The sequence below is a fragment of the Nannobrachium achirus genome (assembly GCF_963921795.1).
Source record: "Nannobrachium achirus genome assembly, chromosome: 7".
Classification (NCBI taxonomy): domain Eukaryota; kingdom Metazoa; phylum Chordata; class Actinopteri; order Myctophiformes; family Myctophidae; genus Nannobrachium; species Nannobrachium achirus.
Window position 1 is genome coordinate 47002244 of NC_137816.1, and position 22089 is coordinate 47024332.

Genomic DNA, 22089 nt, shown 5'->3' on the forward strand with positions numbered 1-22089 from the left:
CCCAGAATTACGTTTGCTGGTGTGGTGGTATGATGATTTGGTTTATTCATAGCAATGTGAGGAAATAACCAGTCTATGGAGGTTTCATATGAAGATGCGTTGTTTATGGTATCCATAACAACATTATCATTCGATCCCCCTACAGTGATATATATATATAAGAGCACACCTATTGTTTTTTGACTAGTTAATTGTCATTCAATTTCACATGAGCATGCATCAAGACTTTGCGATACCGATAATATGAATCACACACATAATAATTGATTCGATAGGAACCGTCGAGCAGCGAAACAGACTGACTTAAGACAGCTCAGACTTACACCCAACGATCGATTTTTCCCCCCCCCCCCTCCTGACAGTGAAATTGTTGAAAAGTAATTCGGTGTATGGCCGGCATTAGAGAACGGCTGAGGCTCTGAAGGCTGAAAAATGATGCCTAGTGGTGGAGACAACTTGCTTGAAGTACAGAAGGCCACCAGCAGGGATGTGGCAGGGAACTCCTATAGCCAACGGCTGGGAAATCCATAATGCATGACCCGAAGAGCCAAACACCTGGCATTCTGGGTGGAATTTCTTGTCCTTGTTTTGCACAGTTGTAGGTCAACGCTGTCCCTTCTCAAGCACTGCAACTACTTAACACGGTGCTTACATTTTGGGAGGTCATTTGCAGATTCAAAAGAAAAGCAAGGAAACTGCAAGTGCCCAAGAATCTCGTTTGAACACACTGTCTTGTCAATCCCAGACACCCCTTCAGATGGCCAAAAGCTTGTGGCACAGCAGGGGTCCCCAATAATTGGCCTATGCTTCTGCAGCGATGAAACAGGATTACCAGTTTGTCTGTGCTGGTATCTGATCTGTTCCCTGGAACTTTCTTATCCGAAGAAGACGTGAATCCTTAACCACATGAACCCTAGCATCCCTATTCTGGGGTTAATTGCCTATTTTCAGCAAAGGGATTTGATGTAGAGGTTGAAAAAGGAGCTGAACTAGTAAAGAGCCCTGGGGGACCTCGTTCAGCAAAGTATAGCGTTTTAGTTTTAAAAGTGTACGCCCTACCGCACTCCATAACACAAAGAGCATTATTTTCACTTGCCTTACCTCTCCTTTTTTACTATTTTGTACTTCGAAACGTGACCTTCTAGATCAGTCATTTGAAATATTTAAAAATGTTTTTAAAAATAGTAAAAAGATTGCAAAAGAGTTTAGGGATAAGAGGTAAGGCATGGACACGAACATAGGGGTGGATCGTGTCTGGTCCCAGTCCAGCCCTGACATAGTGAAGGACACTTCACTACCACTTTTGTGTGTGTGTGTGTGTGTGTGTGTGTGTGTGTGTGTGTGTGTGTGTGTGTGTGTGTGTGTGTGTGTGTGTGTGTGTGTGTGTGTGTGTGTGTGTGTGTGTGTGTGTGTGTGTGTGTGTGTGTGTGTGTGTACACGCGTGCGCGTACGCAGTGCACTCCTGAGTCCTGCATGTTTGCCTTGTTGTTGTGTTATTTGTGTCTTTATGCTTTGATTGATTGATTGAAGACTTAGAAGTTTGCATAGGAAAAGGTACAGTTTCATGACGGTACAGTTCACTGGTACAAGGTCTACTAAAAGGAGATCCATGAAAAAACTAAGCTTATTTCCACAGGAAACCATTAAAGTATGTCATATAACATTGAATAACAGACAAATAGAACACAGTACTATGCAGTAGATATGTAAGGAAAATAAAATGAAAGAACAAAAAAAAAAGAAAACAGTAAGTCTAAACAAACAGAAAGTATATACAGAGAAGGGGCAGGGGAGGGTAGGGCTGGGCTAGGTTTGTTTTTTTACCAGTTGCGAACGGCTGCTGTCTGTAAGTGTTTTTTCAGGGCAATTTTAAAGGATGCTAGTGATCCACACTCCTTTATGGCCTTCGGTAAGGCTTTCCACATTTTGGTGGTATACTGTAGCAGAAGAACGAGTTTGACCCTTTGTTGGTTTTGACTCTGGGTTGAAAGTGATCTGTGGCGCTGCCTCTGGTGTTGTAATTATGGACATCCTTAAGGTTTATAAAGTATTTTGACAGGTACTTGGGTATCATAGTGGTGTAGTGTATCTTGTACACCAGGCCCATTGCAAGTTGCTGTACTCTGTCATCTACTCTGAGCCACCCCACTCTTAACTGGTGAGTAGCGGTGAGGTGAGTCTGATAGGGAAGGTTAAGCAGGACCCTAATTAGTTGAAAAAGGGTGCTGTGTGTGCTGTGTGTGAAGACAGAGAGTGCACAGTTAAATCCAGAGCGCTAATGTAACTCTCACACACTGTCTCTGCAGATGGAGTGCTCCCTCAACGCAACATCTCCTTGTAGCTTGTAGGTCGGCTATTTTCACTGTTTGTCATATGACAAAGTATATAGGGCTTGAAGGACAAGGCCGGACTAAAATAACATACAGCCTTTGTTTTCTTAACGTATATTGATCCCAAATGACTGGCCATGGGATCTATTTACAGAATTGCCCCTGTAGTCCATTTAGCATAGACGAGAACCCATAAGCATATCACTACTTATGCAATTTTTCTTTCTTCTTTTTTTAGGTCAAAAGTGATAATGTTTTAGTTGTTAGTTGTCATTACACATGCATCCATGTCTTGGTTGTCCCACACGAGCTGCTTCAGTCAGCTAAACAGACCATCTGTGTATATACTGTACAGCTGAGTTTTGCCAAGTCCCGGGAAATAAAACTGCTGTGATTGGCCTGTAGTCACTTTGATTGGCAGTTGTGCCGAACGCTCACCCCAAAACATGATTTAGGAGACTGTGGGGGCTTGTGTGAGACCATGACAACTAATAGATTCATTTGAACAGATTCATGAAAAAAATGGAGGCTGCTGGGAAAATGGAAGACAGGGGCAATTAAATAGACCCCATGGCCAGTCATTTGGGATCAATATAAGTAGGGAAAAAAGGCTGTTATTTTTAGTGCAGACTTGTCCTTTAAGTCAGTGCATGGTTTTCAACCCTTTTCATATAAATGTCCATTATTTATTCGGCATTTGAGCCACGGACCACCATTTGATGAGATCATACCCAAGACAAGACTTTGAATATTATTGTTTTGACGTTGGATCAGATTTTGTCCACAATTCCATGCTGTATTGATGTGGTACCATCGGAGAGATAAGAGGCAAACGTTAACAAAATAACAGTTCTTCTTCATTATCTAATTGTGTAGACTTCTTATAAATTACTAATGCAGATCTATGTTTAAAAATAATTTAACTCTTGAGAGCGTAAAATTAAACCAAATCCATTTGGTTTCATGTTACTCTTATAGATTTTAAAGATCTATGAGGGTCCATTTTGTTACCAAATCTCCATCATTTAGCTGGGGACCAGCTGGAACCCCCTCAAGGACCACTGGTGGTCCCCGGACCACTGGTTGAAAACCACTGCTTTAAGTGGTTAACCTCACCTCATCATCTCTCAACCCTCATTCTCCTTCTCATCTGTTTCTCTCCCACCATTTCCTCTTGCCATCTGCTGCCGCTCGCCCTCTTTTGAGTCATCTCTCACTTTTGCTCTCTCTCTCTCTCTGTGGCTTGGGATGGGACGATAAGCGATATTATCGTTTGTCGTGATAAAAAACACTCACGATAATCGTATCGTGGAGGTTTAATCTATCGTGATATCATCCTCTGTCATGCCCTGGGATCAATTCAGCTTTTATTTGCCGCGCTGCCGATATCCAGTACCATCTAAACCCTCTATTGGTAAATTGTACTTTTAATATACATACTTTTCACTCTCTACCAAATCGCTTTGCCAAAAAATATCTGATCTACAACCTCACAACGCGTCGCAATCTTTTTTGGGCAAATGTTCCGCCCCAGGATAATGGATGATTATCGCGATAATATCGTAACATTTCTTTGGTCACAATAATCGTGATATGATATTTTCATATCGTCCCATCCCTATCTGAGGCCCTCCCAGCTTAGAGTTAGTGTGCGTGAACTGAACTCATCGAGAAGTGAAGCAATTACACAGAGTCATTTTTGTTGCTGAAAGTTGCTGAACTTCTGACCTTGATGTAAAGATAATGGAGCCATTCTGTTTTTCTTTATACACACAATGTGCCTCTTAGTAAGTTTTATGACCAAGAGTAACAGCCAAGGTCTATTCATATTGACCATAACCGGTTTATGGTTCAATAGCATAACGCATTAAGATAGAGATAAACAATGGAGTGGATTGTCTGTGGAGAGACAAAGAATTGATTATTGACTGGATAGCAGTGACAGGTCAAGGCCACGGTGCTGGAGGACATGAGAAATATCTAGATGGGAATGGCAGCACCGAGTAGCAGTACAACTGTTAAAGTTCTAACATTTCAGGGAAACATGAGGTTTGGACAAAATCAGTAGGAGTAAACAAAAAAATGTGTATAGAAAATCTAGTCATGGGGACGCTATAACAGGCCGATTTGTAGTAATGTAAATCGGAAAATAGAATCCGAAAGATCTGATACATCTTGATCCCAAGACTACAGAGATAAGGTGTACCAATTTAGGTGAGGGGTGGACCAAATTCGTAGGAGTAGTGGCAAAAACAGATTAGTAAAGAAACGCAAAATGGCATTAATATTTCCATGTGGAAATGGGCGTGGCCTATTTGGGGTGCTGTGTAATGATCCAACGTTACTTTAAAAATCACACCCGTGTGAACTGAGCGGTGGTTTACCCCCCCCCCCCCCCCTTCCCCCCTGTGTGTGTGTGTGTGTGTGTGTGTGTGTGTGTGTGTGTGTGTGTGTGCGTGTGCGTGTGTGTGTGTGTGCCTGGTCTGGCCTGGCCTGAACAACAGCGCCCCTCCCTTAACATGTGTGGTCATAAAAGGTACTGCAGGCCTGCAGGCTACATACAGACACACACGCACACACACACGCATACACACACGGCCACGTATAGGAGACGGTGTAACCACCGCTCAAAAAAAATGATTGTATGACCTACTGTATACAGTTCAGTAGGTGAATCAGCCTGTTCAGTGGCATTAGGTCTCAATTGACCATATTATCTTTCGGGCCTATTCACACAATGCAGGTAACATGAGTGACAGACAGTCTATCAGTTATGTGAGTGATGGAAGATTCCAGAAACCGTACAGTATGTTCTGGATTTGATACAGCAAGCCTGCTCCTATTGGACTCTAAATGGTTTCAGTCCCAAGGTCACCCAGAGCCAAAGCAGTAGTTTAATAAAAGCAACCCCCCCCCCCCCTCTCTCTCTCTCTCTCTCTCTCTCTCTCTCTCTCTCATATCCCCATGTGAACCACAAGGACAAAGAAAGACATTTGCCAAAGGTGTTGTATGTTATTTAAACTCAACTGCTTCCCTCACTGCTTCCCTCACTACTCTCTCTCTCTCTCTCTCTCTCTCTCTCTCTCTCTCTCTCTCTCTCTCTCTCTCTCTCCCTCTCCCCCCCCCCCCCCACCCCCCCCCCACACACACACACACACACACACACACACACACACACACACACACACACACACTCAGAGTTTCAAGGCCAGAGGTGTCTCTGTGGTCCAACCGGTTTTATTATCATTCCCCTGCTCTTCTTCCTCTGTCGTCTCATCTCTCCCCTTCACTCTAAACAACCCCATATACCCTCCTCCACCACAACAACAATTATCCAACTATTCACCTGCAATTACTGCACTTCTTTACTCTCACCAGTGGCTATGGTTTCAAATGGTCTTTAAAAGCTGTCTCTTTTCTCTGTCTCTCTCTCTCTCTCTTTCACTCTCTCTCTTTCTCGCTCACCCAATCACTCCCCTGTCCCCCTGCAGTATGACTGTAACTTCCTTGTGTTCTAGCCAAGTTTCGCTGTAGAAGCTCCTCTCTGACAATGAACATTGTGTGGTTGCTTGGACTTGTCATGGACCGTGCACACAGACCCTGTGGGGAAGGAATGGTACAGTTGGCAGCGCCTGTACCACCTCCGACAGCTGAGGAAATTCTAATGTAAGTCTCACAGAGGGTCCTGAAATCCTTCTACTCAGCTACTACACAGAATACGTACGGTGTCTATTACTGTTTGGTACATAACAGGAATATCTCCTCCTTGGACCCCTGCTGAGGGTCGGGACTTCACTGCCCTCCCTGCCGGACGTCTATTCCAAGAGTTGTCTGAGCTTTACTGATGGGAGTCGATTAATGACGCAAGTTATCTTTTTCCTGTTCACTAAAAAGATTAGTTCCAATGCTTCGTTCACCGTTCCGCCCTCCTCGCTTGGTTCAGTCCAATGACGAAAGAGGAACGAGCGTCTCTCGTCATGCAGCCAGTGACATCACCAGGCTTTCCACACAGAAGAAAATTAACGACTTGAGGAGTGATAACTTTTGAGGTTTGTTTCCGTTCATCAAAAATAATGAAACACTCGGAAATGAGTGGTTTGCGAACGTCACCACACTACCAAGCAGAGCTTAAAGGATTTCGAAGGATCCACATGGTCTGTTTGTGCCACTGTGGTCAGTAAAACGCCTGCGCAAAGCCACTACAGAGAGACAAAGAGCTTTTTGCTCTTAGGCTATCAGAGCTCTGAACAATGACCCAACTGCCAGGTCAACTGTCTTTAAACTATAAATACCCACGCGTAATTCACCCTAGTCCAGCTTTTTCCAACCTGGTCCCTTTGGGGAGCACCAAGACAATGGGGTGTGCGTGTGCGTGTGCACTGTGCATGTGCGTGTGCACGTTTGTGTGCGCGCGTTCGTGTGTGTGTGTGTGTGTGTGTGTGTGTGTGTGTGTGTGTGTGCTTCTGCAACCGTAAAAGAAAAGACAAACATCCTTATACTAAAAACATACAAAATGTTAATTAATAAAAACATGCAACAAGGTTTCCAAAAGCAAATACACACAGGGAAAAATGAATGTGCAGTGTTTCCCACAGGATTTTCTGAAACTATGACATGATATGATATATATTATGATGAACGTTCATTATGAGACTATGGTCGCCACAATATAGTTTATTAAAGTAATGGGAAACACTTAATGTGTATGCACACACATGCATGCATGTGTGGGTGGTCTCAACTTTGGTCATGTAAGAAGAGCGACTCCAAGGATAAAAGCTTGAGAAAGTCGTTGAATATGAATGTTTGTTTAAACCAGTGACTAGACTAGTGACTACAGTAGCTGAAAGGCAGCATGAACGCGGCTGCAGCCAACAATATCTAAAGTCCACCTCCCTATCTGTTACGCCTGTCGAAGAATAATACAAATTTGAACCTATAGTCAAATATAATTGAATAATAAATGAATTTTCAAATAAGATAATCATAGTTTGAATTAAAAAAGTCTTCAGTCTGCTTGGCAGTGTGCAAGCTACACTTCCAGTTAAGCAGCGTGCGTCTTCGATGCACCAACGTGGGAGAGTTTGGGCATATATAAAAGTGCTGACAGAGTTCATAGCGAATCTGGTGCACACGCAAATTTATGTCGGTTAATGTTCAGACTCCTGTCACAGTGATTCCATGTTCAAATCCCAGCCTTCCTACACACATAGACCAGAACTCCTACAAGACGTAGTTAAAGCTCTTTTACAACAGACGGTGATGTCATGCTGCCTGCAGTGACTTAACGGTAGGTCTGAGAAACATTACTTCAGCGAGTAAACCTGCGGGAGGAAGACACCATGGACTGGGGTGAAAAGTCCACCGCGGACCTCATGAGCGAGTATGCGGCCGACGCGCCGGGCTATCGCGTGCCGAAGGAGGGCTGGCGGATCTGCCTGGCGCACGAGTTCAAAGAGAAGAGGCACCCGTTGGGAGCGAGACAACTCTCGCTGGCCAAAATCCTGGAGCACCTCTGCTTCGGGGTCCGGTACCTGCTGTGGTGGTACAAGAAGACGCGCGTGGAGAAGAAGGTGCCATTCATCGATGTGTTCGGTGCGCTGCCCCTGCGCCAGATCTACGGCGCTCCCCTCGGAGGCATCGGGGGAGGCACCATCACCAGAGGCTGGCGGGGGGAGTTCTGCAGGTGGCAAATGACCCCGGGGATGTACCACTACAAGACCGTCATAGCCAACCAGTTCACGGTGTGCGTACGCCGAGCGGGTTTGACGCTTTATCAGCAGGTGCTGTCAGTGGAGAGGCCCCCGAATACGCTGCAGGAATGGAACTGGGGCTACCCCGGCGAGCACGCGTTCTACCACGCCCTTTACCCCCGGGCCTGGACCGTGTACCACCTGCCCGGGCAGAACGTCACCCTGACCTGCCGGCAGGTTTCCCCCGTCATCCCCCACGACTACCAGGACTCCAGCCTGCCGGCGGCGGTGTTCGCGTGGGACATAGAGAACGGCAACGAGCACGCACTGGACATATCTGTCATGTTCACGCTGGTCAACGGGTCGGGCCGCAGCGACGACAAGGGCGGGGGACACTGGAACGAGCCGTTCCGCCTGGAGAAGGAGGGGGAAGCCGTGTCCGGGGTCTTGCTGCACCACCGCACGGCAGCGAACCCTTACACTCTGTGCGTGGCGACCCGGGAACAGCCCGGGCGCGAGATCAGCCACCAGACAGCGTTCCACCCGAAGGGGAGCAGCGGTGATGCCCTGTGGAGGGACCTCTTCGCGGACGGGCGGCTGGGCTCGCCCGCGGGCCCCAGCCCGCCCACCCCTCGGGGACAGAGGGTGGCGGCGGCTCTGGTGGCCGGGTGCTCGGTGCCGCCCCGGGACCACGGCGCCCTGGAGTTCAGCCTGGCCTGGGACATGCCCAAGATCACCTTCGGCTCCAGGGAGCGAGTGCATATCAGGAGGTACGCCCGTTACTTTGGGACGCGGGGCGACGCTGCGCCCTCCCTCGGCCACTATGCCCTGACACACTACAGGCAGTGGGAGAGGAGCATCGAGGAGTGGCAGGGGCCTGTGTTGCGAGACGGCTCTCTGCCCTCCTGGTACAAGTCGGCCCTGTTCAACGAGCTGTACTTCGTGGCGGATGGGGGGACGGTGTGGACAGAGCTGCCCGAGGACGTGGACGTGAGCGGCGGCTCGCGGAGCGAGGATGGGGGGCTACCCGACGCCCAGCCTGCCGTCATCAAGGAGTACGGCCGGTTCGCCTATCTCGAGGGCCAGGAGTACCGCATGTACAACACGTACGATGTGCACTTCTACGCGTCCTTTGCGCTCATCATGCTGTGGCCCAAGCTGGCTCTGAGCCTGCAGTACGACATCGCCGGCAGCGTGGCTCGGCACGACCCCACCGAGAGGCTCCACCTGATGAGCGGCCGCTACTCCGCTGTCAAGGCCCGGAACGTGGTGCCGCACGACGTGGGCGACCCGGACGACGAGCCGTGGCAGAGGCTCAATGCGTACCTCATCCATGACACCGCCGACTGGAAGGACCTGAACTCGAAGTTCGTCCTGCAGGTGTACAGAGACTTCCACCTGACCCGCGACGGCCAGTACCTCCGGGACATGTGGCCCGTGTGCCTGGCCGTCATGGACTCCCAGATGAGGTTCGACCTAGACGGCGACGGCCTGATCGAGAACTCGGGGTACGCTGACCAGACGTACGACTGCTGGCGCGTCACGGGGCCCAGCGCGTACTGCGGCGGGCTGTGGCTGGCGTCGGCGGTCGTCATGTGCAAGATGGCCGAGCTGACGGAGAGCGAGGCGGCCTACCGGCGCTTCCGGGACATCCTGGACCGAGGCGGCGCGGCCTTCGACCGGCTGCTGTGGAACGGCAGGTACTACAACTACGACAGCAGCGGGCAGGAGCTGTCCACCAGCGTCATGGCGGACCAGTGCGCAGGGCACTGGTTCCTGAGGGCCTCTGGCCTGGGCCACGGCCAGTTCCAGGCCTTCCCCCAGGAGAAGGTCCGCAGCGCGCTCAAGTCCATCTTTGACCTGAACGTGATGGGCTTCGCCGGGGGCCAGATGGGCGCGGTCAACGGAATGCGACCCGATGGCACGCCCGACCACTCCAGCCTTGTGTCGGACGAGGTCTGGGTCGGGGTGGCGTACGGACTGGCGGCCACCATGGTCCACGAGGGCATGACTGCGGAAGGGCTTCTCACGGCGGAGGGATGCTACCGGACCGTGTGGGAGAGGCTGGGCATGGCCTTCCAGACGCCTGAGGCGTACTGCGAGAAGGACGCCTACCGCTCCCTGGCGTACATGAGGCCTCTGAGCATCTGGGCCATCCAGCACGCACTGGAGCAAAACAAACTCCACCAGGAAGGGAGCGCAGACGAGGAACAGGGACGCAACTAAGCACACGTATCCAGAAAAGATTACAGATCTACACAATCCATCGCAGGCAACAAATGGATTGTGAGCTTGTATATTTGCTATTTTCGGTGAACAGATTTAGAGGGAGCGGCAGATGTAGAGGAAAATACTAGCGGACCAACAAAGCACCGTTTTACAGACAATTTTCCACCCTCTTTAATATCTGCTTTTTCTCTTTTATCTCTACCTCTATTGGATGAAATATGTGAGAATTGAGTTGGGAAAAAACTTCTGTAAAATGTGTATTGAATATGTTTTTCGTTTTTAATTGGAGCCCCTGTTACCGTGAGCAAGCCGTACCTTATCAACCGTAAGTCATAATAGATATTCCATTCCATTATAATACATTCCCTTTAACCAATTTTTCACATCCGTTCTGTGAGGCTGTGAATCCATAATGAAACGTATTGTAAGTTTAGCTTTTATCATAATTTTATAACACAAACTAGAAGCAGTGCTCTTCCGAGAAGGTCTCCACCAGGCCAGGCGTCCTGGTGGCGCTATAATAGGCCAATGTAAAAAGTGTGGCATGTGTTCTTCGCCAATCTTAGACCTTTCATGGCAATCGAACGCTTCATGCATGATTTCAGGCATTGTGTTCCAAAAATGTTTTGCTAAAGTCTACCTGCTGGTGGTGCTATACTGTAACAGGCCAATGTGAAAGGGGTAGCATTTGTTCCTTGACCTAGTGGGAATATCTGTGGCAAATTCCATGGTAAGTGCATGCTGCGTTGATGATTTGAGACATTTTGTTCAAAAACTGAGCAATACTGCAAACTTTGGAAGCCAATATAGCTAATTAGGATGGAATATGTAATATCAGATGGATGACTATAGAGATACTGTGTCCTGATTTGCGTGATTGTTGGAAAACATCTGATGGAGTAAGTAAGTAAGTTGTCCTCCTGGTGGCGCTATAAATGGCAGATGTGAAAAATGCAGGGCAAAGATTTATCCTTATCCTCTATGGAGTGCGTATACAATGTTTTCCACTTATCGGTGGAGTTAAAGGTAAAATCACAAATTGGCCTGTTATAGCACCACCATGAGGCTGATTTAAAAAATTTGAAGTGGAATTTCTTCCTCTGCCTAGTGGGAACGTGCCTGCCAAATTTCACCAAGATTGCACGCTGTATTCATGATTTGAGTCATTTTGTTCAAAACGGAGCAATCCTGCAAACTTTGGAAGCCAATTGTAGCCAATCAGGATGGAATATGGAAAATCAGACAGATCCATGTTGATCACTTGACTGTAGAGATACTGTCTACCGTACCAGTAAGACGCTTAAGGGCGAAACGTGACCTGGCCCTAAAGGGCGAGGTCGCGCCATCTGTCTTGGCCATATATGGATTCTGTTAGTGTGGTTCTCCTAACAGGGCAGTATCTGGGATACAATCCCTTTTATGCCCATATATAGAGATCCCTAACAGAATCCCTTTTATGCCCATATATGGAGATCCCTGAGCATCTGACATCACTGTGATGTCACCTGTTTAAACCCATATACTGTATAGAGATCCCTGCTTGAGTATCTGACATCACTGTGATGTCACCTGTGATGTCGAGTTGATGTGTCAGGGGAACCACAGTGTCAGGCGTTACCCGTACGGACGGACGTCTACGGACAAGCTGTGACGGTTCTGACAGTAAACTGCGACCTACGGTCACAATAATTTCCCATTTCAATCATAGTACGTCGCAGTTTAACTTGTACTATTTGTGCCTGTCTTGCCGTAATGCGTGCAGAAACAGTATACTAACAAGGCCACATCGATCTGTTGTTGCAGCGCAATCCTACCTCCTTCTGACAAGAGATTATACTGGAGTGATGCACGCCTGCCTTGATGTGGTATTACAACGGTATGTTGCCTCAAGGTAGCAAGACAATGATACTACAGTGCCTTGCGCAGGGACAATTTTCTGCAATTCTATTGGCTGTCAATGAGTTACAACTAGGCTATACGTGGCTGGCTGCCTGCCGCGTGACAGCAAGGGATAGTAACAGTATACTAGTAAGACGCCTCAGGGCGACAAACGACCTCGTCCCTAAAGGGAAAGGTCGCGCCATGTCTTGGCTGTCTGGCCAGTGATGTATATCGGACCAGTTACCCATATATGGAGATCCATGTACTGTAGTATATGGAGATATGCTGTGAGACCCCAAACATGCTTATCCTATGACGTCTATCACATCTGACATCATACATACAATCCCTTTTATACCCATACATGGAGATCCCTGTCTGAACCAGCCACACAGATATGGGCTGTCTTCCTCCATATATCGGCATTCCCATATGAAGTCCTGTTAGATATGGCTTAATATTGATGACATCAGGGATCTCCATATATGGGCATAAAAGGGATTCTGTTAGAGTGGTTCCCATGACATCACAACATACAATCCCTTTTAGTTGTGAGTGAGTTGTGCCTTATTTGGCTTGAGCTTTGACAGAGTAAATCCAAATTCCTCTCGTGTGTAAGCAAATAAGGCCTAACAAAATAATATGTTGGTTTCCGGTTGGCGACCGACCCTATTAAATACGTGCGACCCAGATGATTTTATTGGCATTTGGAGTGAAAATAAAAAAATAAATAAAATTAAGTCAAAATCCAATCCAGTCGATCAAAAACGTCTTACAAAAAATATATTTGGTGCGACCACATTCGCGAAGTTTAATCAAAGTTTTCTTTCGTCTAAAATATCATGTGCGGCGGCGGCGCACAACAACAACAGCAGCACATGCATGTCCTCCTCCAGCCATGGACCTGTGTAGTGTCTGTCGTCTGCCCGTGCAAACCACCTCCTAAAATAGTTCGATTGACTACTAAAACGTGCCGATGTCAGTTTTCATCTGCAGCAGGGAGACACGACCGAGCGGATACATGGACCCACATCTCAGTCGACATACTCTCTACGCCCACCGAGCCTCTAGCCTCTCAGGCTGGGTCTGTTTTGGCCATGTTCGACTTTAAATATTTAGCCCTGAGATGCGAGGAGGAAGCCTCGGAATCGGAGCCTTCGTCGTCTCATGCATCTGCCCCTCAGTCAGCATTTGACCGATTGTTTGCAGCCAAACGTAACGTGCACTTGCCCACCGCCAAACAAGCTCAGAACAAAAAGGAGGAGTTGTTTAACGACGTACTAAACTTACTACGAAAAAAAAAAAAAAAAAAAAAACTACCCATCCTTCCCATGAGGAAATAAAATAAAATTCCTTGCTACCCATCATGCCCACAAAAAAATAAAATAAAATAAATTCCCTACCTACTCTAAATGACAGCCAACCGGAAACCAAAGTTTTTTTTTTGTTAGGCCTAATCACAAATGTCATGCTTGCATAACGTCTTCAGACTAGGATTTGAGTCTAGGATGTACAGGCTATGCTACACACACACGTTTTGCTATGGCAAAACGCTGAGGAAAAAGGCTACAGACACACACCCAGCCACTCTATGGAACGGTTTACCACCGCTCAAAAAAGAAGAATCTGTAACTGCAGAGGTGCATTGACTCAACCGGTGTTCTCCCACATGCATATTGCACCCACCACCCACTCACAAAGCTGCAAAGCACCAAACCTACGTAGGTACACGCTCAACCACCCGCCCTCCGGTACCAACTGCTGTAGCTTTGTGCATGTGTGTGCGCTGTATGTTGACCTCCTATACCTGTACTGACCTATAGTGACCTACAGTACACTGCCCAAGATCCATGCCTACCCACAACACCAACCGTCCCCTGTATCCATCGCATCACTGTGTATCAAACACTGGGTTAGCAACAGAAAGAACCTATCCACCTATAGCCTGTTCAAACCAATGCCTCATGTTGTTTTTGGAGTTATGTGGCTGTCAGCTCCATCCAAGCCTTCAGCCTACATCTCCTCTATGAACACATCCTCCACCTGTGTGTGTGTGTGTGTGTGTGTGTGTGTGTGTGTGTGTGTGTGTGTGTGTGTGTGTGTGTGTGTGCGTGTGCATGTGTGTGTGTGTGTGTAGAGGACCACAGTGTTTGTAGAAGTACATAATTTAAATGTGTATTTTCCTGCGTGTGTGTGTGTGTGTGTGTGTGCGCGCGCGCGTTTGTGTGTACAGTAGATGTGTGCGTGTGTGGTTAGACTTTCGGCAGTTCCAAAGCGAAACAGGCCTATAGTGTGACAGCTGATCCATTGTTTTATCAGTGTAATCAAACAAAATCCACGTAATCCGCAAAGCCCAAGAAATCAGAGCGCAGTGGCTCAAAATCACAGAAACAGCCTTAGTAATATACATCCGGATAAAACATGGGGTAATTTGGAGAGCGAGAGAGAGAGAGATTGAGAGGACTAAGATGGAAAGGGAGAGAGAGAGAGAATGTGTGTTAAAACTGGAGGGGAAGCTTATCTTTGATGCTACAGTAATTACGTAGTTGCCTGGTAACGGGCTGTTATGGAAACAGACGCACCATGCCGTATGACCTTAAAGCCAGCGTGCCGACATCAAAACCATCCGAATGGCAGAACCCGTGGACAAATTCATCGCACGTAGAACATGCTGTCACGGTCTGCGCATGAGTAGAAAAATGCATGAGACCAGGCACGTGCACACGTAGACATCAAAGGGGCCTTGAGCCCCTGCCCTTTAATCCGTCTGTAAAAAGTGCCCTCTCAAGACCAATAATGCAGTTTTTACTATGGTGAAAGAGATGCAAATGCCCTCTTTCCATGCCATACCTGAAGGCAGCATTCAAAAGTTAGTTCAGTGTGGTATCAATTACTGAAAAAAAAATAGCAGACCTCCAAGCTCTGCGACACGTTGTGAGCTTGCCTTGGAGGTCTCCTCTTTTTGATATTTTCACCAAAAGGCCCTTTTAGAAACAGCCCCTGCCTCTCTAACATTCTCTGCACGTCCCTGCGTAAGACTGTGTAAACACCCTTAAGCAAGTATTTGACAGAGACAATATGGGCACGCAATTGATGTTCTTGACAGAAGCAATGAGCAAAGACAGAATCTAAAGTAGTTCCAAAAGGGATAGTCCAAGATCCTTGATTCTAATTGGTTGGTTTCCGTTTAATAGACGTGATAAAATACACTATAATCTACTCCTTAGATCAGCTTATATCAATCTCAGTTGCATTGTTTGTTACTATGGTGATCCAGCGTATATCTGTCGTTGAACGAGGGAAGGGGAGCACTTGTTTCCACTACTAGAAGCCGTGTACTAAACCAGTGGTTCCCAAACTTTTCAGGTTGAGACACAAAAGAGAGATTAGACATTTGCCCGGACCCAAACTAGTGAAAATAGCCGATCTACAAGCACACAACACGTTGCTTCGCGCCGCGTCATGAGCTTGTAGATCGGCATTTTTTTAATTTATTTTTTACATTTATGAAATGTTTTAGATTTGTTTATTTTTGGTTTTTAAAATGTATAAAGATATATATATATGAAGAGTTCATTTGCAAAAACAGATAAAAGCCATTTTGGAAAAAAATGAGATGACTATTGTAAATAACAGTTAAGTTAGAGTTTTATTAGAATATAAAATCAATTTTGTTGTTAAGGCAGATATATCCCATTCTAAACGCCCTCAAAGATCAGGTTTTGTAGCAAAAACAGACAAGTGACATAGCTCTTTGTTTGCAGAAACAGATAAATCCATTGGGCAGCGTGTTTAGACCATGTGATCCAAGATGGTGCCCCATTATGCACCAAACTTGTCTCAAACATTGTTCAGGGGTCTGCCATGAGGATAGTCAAACCAGGGGCCATTTGTGGCCCCCAGGGGCCATGTGTGGCCCCCAGGTGCCTCTGGGTGCCACAGGCGCACTGTTACCCCGTTTTGCACAAAACTTATCTCAAAGACTGTTCCAGGGGTCTGTCATGAAGATAGTCACACCAGGGGCCATGTGTGGCTCCGAGGGGCCATGTGTGGCCCCCAGGGGCCTCTGGGTACCATAGGCGCACTGTTGCCCCATTATGCACACTGTTGCCACCATTATGCACCAAAAGTGTCTCAAACACTGTTCAGGGGTCTGCCATGAGGATAGTCACACCAGGGGCCATGTGTGGCTCCCAGGGGCCATGTGTGGCCCCCAGGGGCCTCTGGGTGCCATAGGCACACTGTTGCCCCATTATGCACCAAACTTGTCTCAAACACTGTTCCAGGGGTCTGCCATGAAGATAGTCACACCAGGGGCCATGTGTGGCTCCCAGGGGCCATGTGTGGCCCCCAGGGGCCTCTGGGTGCCATAGGCGCACTGTTGCCCCATTATGTGCACTGTTGCTCCATTATGCACCAAATGTGTCTCAAACACTGTTCAGGGGTCTGCCATGAGGAAAGTCACACCAGGGGCCATGTGTGGCTCTCAGGGGCCATGTGTGGCCCCCAGGGGCCTCTGGGTGCCATAGACGCACTGTTGCCCCATTATGCACCAACATTTTCTCAAACAATGTTCAGGGGTCTACCATGTGGCCCCATGTGGCATGTGGCTCCCAGTGGCCCCTGATATACAGGGGCCCCTGATGAGGCCTGTGAGGTGGCCCCTGGTGTGACTATTGTCATGGTAGACCCATGGACAGTGTTTGTGCCATATTTGGTGCAGATCAGAGCAGCAGTGCGCCTTTGGCACCTGGGGACCCCAGGGGCCACTGATATGGCACACTGGGGCCCCTGGTTTAGCCCTTTGTGTGACTATTGTCATGGCAGACCCTTAAACAGTGTTCATGCTAAGTTTGATGCAGATTGGAGCAATGGTGTGCCTTTGGCACCCCTGGGCCCCCGGGGGCCCCTGATATGGTACACTGGGGCCCCTGGTTTAGCCCTTTGTGTGACTATTGTCATGGCAGACCCTTAAACAGTGTTCATGCTAAGTTTGATGCAGATTGGAGCAATGGTGTACGCTGGGGCCCCTGGTGTGGCCTGTGAGGTGGCCCCTGGTGTGACTATTGTCATGGTAGACCCCTGAACAGTGGTTGTGCCAAGTTTGGTGCAGATTGGAGCAACGGTGCACCTTTAGCACCCCAGGGGCCCCTGAGTTGTCCCCTATTGTGCCCCCTGGTGGCTACATGTGGCCCCTATAAAAGTACAGACTACTTAAGTATGTTGTCAAAACTTTGTTTTTGCTCTCCTGTAAAATTCTGGAAATCCTTTTTGCGTCCTCGATATGGCAAAATTCAATGGTGAAACATCAATTGTGGAGTTATCTGTTTTTGATAAAAAACGACTGTTGGAGTTATCTGTTTTTGCCAAAAAAATAAGTTTAAATTAAAAGAAAAACTATTTTCTAATAAAGTTACATTTTTTATGATACATCTATTTTGTTAAGTCATTTTTACTTAGTCAAATCCACCCAACTTCAGTTTGATTGATATTTCTTTGAGTGCACAATAAAAAAACTGGATTTGTGAACATTTATAAAAACGGAGTTATCTGTTTTTGCAAATGAACTCTTCATATATTCTTTGTTCAAAAGTTACTCGTGACCCATACAAATTGGTCCGTGACCCACACTGTTTGGGAAACTAAATGACCGTATACTAATGCACCCGGTGACCTAAGATGACGAGTCAAAGTCAGTTTACTGGAAAGGTCAAGAAATTCTGCAGAAAGGGGAGTTAGAATTAAAGAAGGGAAAGTGTCATCATTATTAGGAAATCTCGCCCTTTGTGGATTTAATAGCATTTGTTTGCTCACGTATAAAGGTTACAAATCAGTATAGTATCAGTAAACATGGACCACTAATAGATGCCCATGACCATTGGTTAAGAAAAAGTCTCTCAAAGCATTATGAGTATTAAGTTCTTATAATAACTAGTACAGAGTGTTATTAACACGTTACATAGACATGGGATACCAAAGAACTGACTTGAGTCCACGTATCCCCACAGTGGTCCCCAGGTTTTTCTTAATCAGGGTTGTGGTAATCAGGGTCCAGGGATCACAATCAGTTGAAAACCCCATGCCTTATACTTTGATGGTGGAGAGGGCCACTATATGTCCACACACTCTAGAGAGCCACATATACTGTAGCAAAAATAGTAGATATACAAGCTCAAAATGCGTCGCAGCGCGAACGAGTTTTGAGCTTGTGATCTGCTAGCTATTTTTAATTGGAATTCTAAATTCGTTTTTGCTCATTTTGAATTTGAATCCTGAAAAGTAAGATACCTTTTAGCGTGAGAGCCAGAGAAATTAGACCCAAAACTAGTGAAAATAGCAATATTTACTTGCGACACACAGTAATCGGTCCACGACCCACATATGGGTCCAGACCCACCGGTTGGGAAACAGTGGTCTATAAGACTAAGACTTGGTTGTAGGAAAGCATATTTTCTTTATCGGCATAAAAAACAATCCTTCTATTTTTCCCCCCTTTTCCTTTTTTTATTTTGGTATATTCCTAAACGTCTGAAATCTGTATTCATTGAAAGTATTTCCAGTTATGAACATCATGTCACATTGACAGACTGAGCCACTGGTGCAGTCAAAGGTATAAACACACGGGTTCAGCGCTCATTATTTTTAACACAGGCTTGTGTTTTTCGTGTGCAGGTCCCGTGTGTGTGTGCGTGCGTGTGTGTGTGCAGGGATGTGCAGAGAAAGTTAGAGAGGCAGGGGCTGAAATTTCTAAAAGGGCCTTTTGGTGAAAATATCGAAAATAGCAGACCTCCAAGCTCACAACGCGTAGTTGTGAGCTTGGAGGTCGGCTATTTTCAGTGCTTGATACCACACTTGACTAAGCATAGTCTTCAGGTATGGCATGGAAAGAGGGCTTTTGCATTTCTTTCACCATAGTAAAAACTGCATTTGTGGTCTGGGGAGTGCACTTTTTACAGACGGATAAAAAGGGCAGGGGCTCAAACCCCCTTTTATGTCTGTGTGTGCACATGCCCGTGTGTGTGTGTGTGTGTGTGTGTGTGTGTGTGTGTGTGTGTGTGTGTGTGTGTGTGTGTGTGTGTGTGTGTGTGTGTGTGTGTGTGTGTGTGTGTGTGTGTGTGTGTGTGTGTGTGTGTGTGTGTGTGTGTGTGTGTGTGTGTGTGTGTGTGCGTGCGTGTGTAGTGGTAGTAACAGTAGAGGCCTCATGTATGGCTGGAACTAGAGAGTGTGTCTCAGGCTTTCTGCATGCATGAGTGCACGTCGTTTATGCGTACACATGTGCTGGATGATTGCGTGCTGCTGGAGAGCGGCGCGTTGGCGTCCTTTAACCAGCATGTAATGTCGGCCCCTGAGAGCAATTTGTCCCTAATAGTTTACTCCCTACAGCAGTCATTCCCAGGATATTGTTGCCCCCGTTCCACAGTCCTCTATGGTGGCAGCCCGTCTGGGAGCGGCCCGCTCCTCTTTGTGTCTGCTCAACAGCAGATGGGGGGCCTTTCAGGGAAATCAGCTGGAGCCGAGAATACGGCCTCACCAAGACATTAGTCATGCCTCGAGGCTACCGGAGGACACAACAAGAGAGCTAATTGGAAAGAGATCGCACTGAGCACACTCAACACTTGCGATCTTGCGGTCTCTACTCACGCGATCACGTACATGCGTGCATGCACACACGCGGGATGCCGAGTACACGGGCACATGTGACCTTAACAGCCACGGCCACCGCCTGATACGCGGGAACAAGATAACACACTTAATTTACGCACACACACACGCTAATACACCCGCGTACAATGTGCTACATACACTTCACTCTATTTCAGAGTCCCCCCCCCCCCCACCCCCCCTCCCCAAGAAGGCACCTCAGGGTTAGGGGAAGGGGTCACCTTATTGTTTCTTCTGAAGAGCACGTCAAACAAATGGGAGAAACCAGAGAGATAGAGGAATGGAGGGACAGAGTGGAAATCCTTTGCTTCCATTAACATCCGTTGTCCTCGCCCATGTAAAGGACAGCTTCTTGTCATTCTCATTGTGTTAAGTCAGCAAAGCATGAACCCCATAATGCCTAATGGTGGCGCGCTCGCCAACGCTCCCCATGTCTGGGCCCCCTTCTGCAGTCTGCGGTTCCTGCAATTAAATAACCATCTCTTAATTAGTTCGTCGAGGCCTGACAGTTGGTTACACTCTAGCTGTAGGTAATTATGGTTCGTAAATGCATTGCGTGCGCATGCGCGGTGCGAGGTTGCGTATAGAATGCGGGGGAAACCAGGAGTGCGTATAGTGGTGGTGGTGTAGTACGTATGCCAACTCCCAAAAATATCCCGCGTCGTTCCCCCTCTCTGTCTCCCACATCGCGATCGGGGAGTGATGGGAAGATGTCACAGAGTGACTGCCAATTAAATAATGCCCCGGAGCATGTCTCAGCCACGCGGCTAATTTGTGCCTATTTGGGAGGCAGCAGGTTTGTCTGCTCGCCGCCGCTGCTGCTGGTAGACGGTAGCTGTTCTCTGGAAGGGCTCTCTCAGCGGAGCAGAGCCCAGCATGGAGGAGGGGAGAGGCAAGGTTGTGATGGACAGAGGCTGATTAAGGGGAAGTCCACAGAGCAGGGATAGCTTACTCCTGAGGCCCCCGAGGCTTTTTTTTTCAGGGGCCCAGACCGAAACATTTCAGCCCACGGCACGGCGCACGCCCCCGCACTTTATTTATTAATTCTCACCACTGGCTGACGTGTTGACAAGCGGGGATGCGGTGAGGGACGTGTGGAATAGGATACCATTGTTTTCAGGGGGCCTGTGCGGCGCTGAGCTCAGCTCGAGCGCGATCCGCTGCGCCGTGTTGATGCGCTGTCCCAGTGAGTCAGGTGATAAAAGAACAGTAAGAGGAGCGGCACACATATGACACACATATACCTTTCCAACCATGTTTACAGACACATACAGAGATTCAAAAAAGGTAAATAGTCAGAATACAGTATAGATGTTTGGATGCAGTGGCAGATCACGTCCAACCCAGATTTGCCTCAAACAAAGGGTTGAATTCTTACTCCTGCTATGCCGCAAAGATGTTTAATGCATGATGAATCATGATGATTTTTTTTATAGTTCTGTGTATATTTGTCTGTCATTTAATGTCTCTTCTATGAATTGAGTACAAAAGCACCCCAATGTAAACAAGCCATAGTGCTTTCTTGGGTTTAATAGTAGACCTTGTATCGGAACTGTACTGTCCTGTGCTTTCCTTTTCCAATGCAAACTTTTAATGAAGTATTCAATCAATCAAAGCAATAGAAGCAAATTACTGCTCGGCAACTGCGTTGTCCCCCAGAACTAGTTTGAGATGTCTTCCTGGGAATATGGTCCTTTCCTTGCGTTTGTGTAATTTATTTTGTGTATTTTACGGCCTTGGTTTGGAAATGGAGATGACTTAACTGTGTGTCTTTCTTGAAAGCAGCTAAGCTCCAATTTGCCCTCATTATCCAGTATAGACTATACAGACCACAGAGGAGGCAGGAGTGTGTGTGTGTGTGTGTGTGTGTGTGTGTGTGTGTGTGTGTGTGTGTGTGTGTGTGTGTGTGTGTGTGTGTGTGTGTGTGTGTGTGTGTGTGTGTGTGTGTGTGTGTGTGTGTGTGTGTGTGTGTGTGTGTGTGTGTGTGTGTGTGTGTTTTCACGTGCGCAGGAGGGGAGGAATGGATTTTGAGAGATAAAGAGAGAGAGAAGTCTGGTTGGAGCCTATAGATTCACTCCATTACTCACTCCAAACAGAGGGTGCTCCATAGATTGTGTGTACATGGTTAATAGGAAGGTGCGCACATGTACAAAAATGCACACAAAGCAATGGACAGACACAAATTCTGACTTAAGATGCATATACACGACACCTACAAGCGCACATACACACAAAGACCTGACTACACTACACACACACACACACACACACACATGCATGCACGCGCGCGCGCA

The 22089-nt window shown here is 47.2% G+C and overlaps 1 protein-coding gene across 1 annotated transcript; it reads left to right on the forward strand.

The window, feature by feature from the left end:
- Nucleotides 1-7672: 7672 nt before the first annotated feature.
- On the forward strand, nt 7673-10249 carry LOC308288796 (non-lysosomal glucosylceramidase-like; the record flags this gene model as incomplete). The annotated part of the gene is made up of 1 exon (XM_080730266.1): nt 7673-10249. The coding sequence occupies one exon, from the start codon at nt 7673-7675 to the stop codon at nt 10247-10249; it is 2577 nt and encodes an 858-aa protein (XP_080586392.1).
- Nucleotides 10250-22089: the final 11840 nt, after the last annotated feature.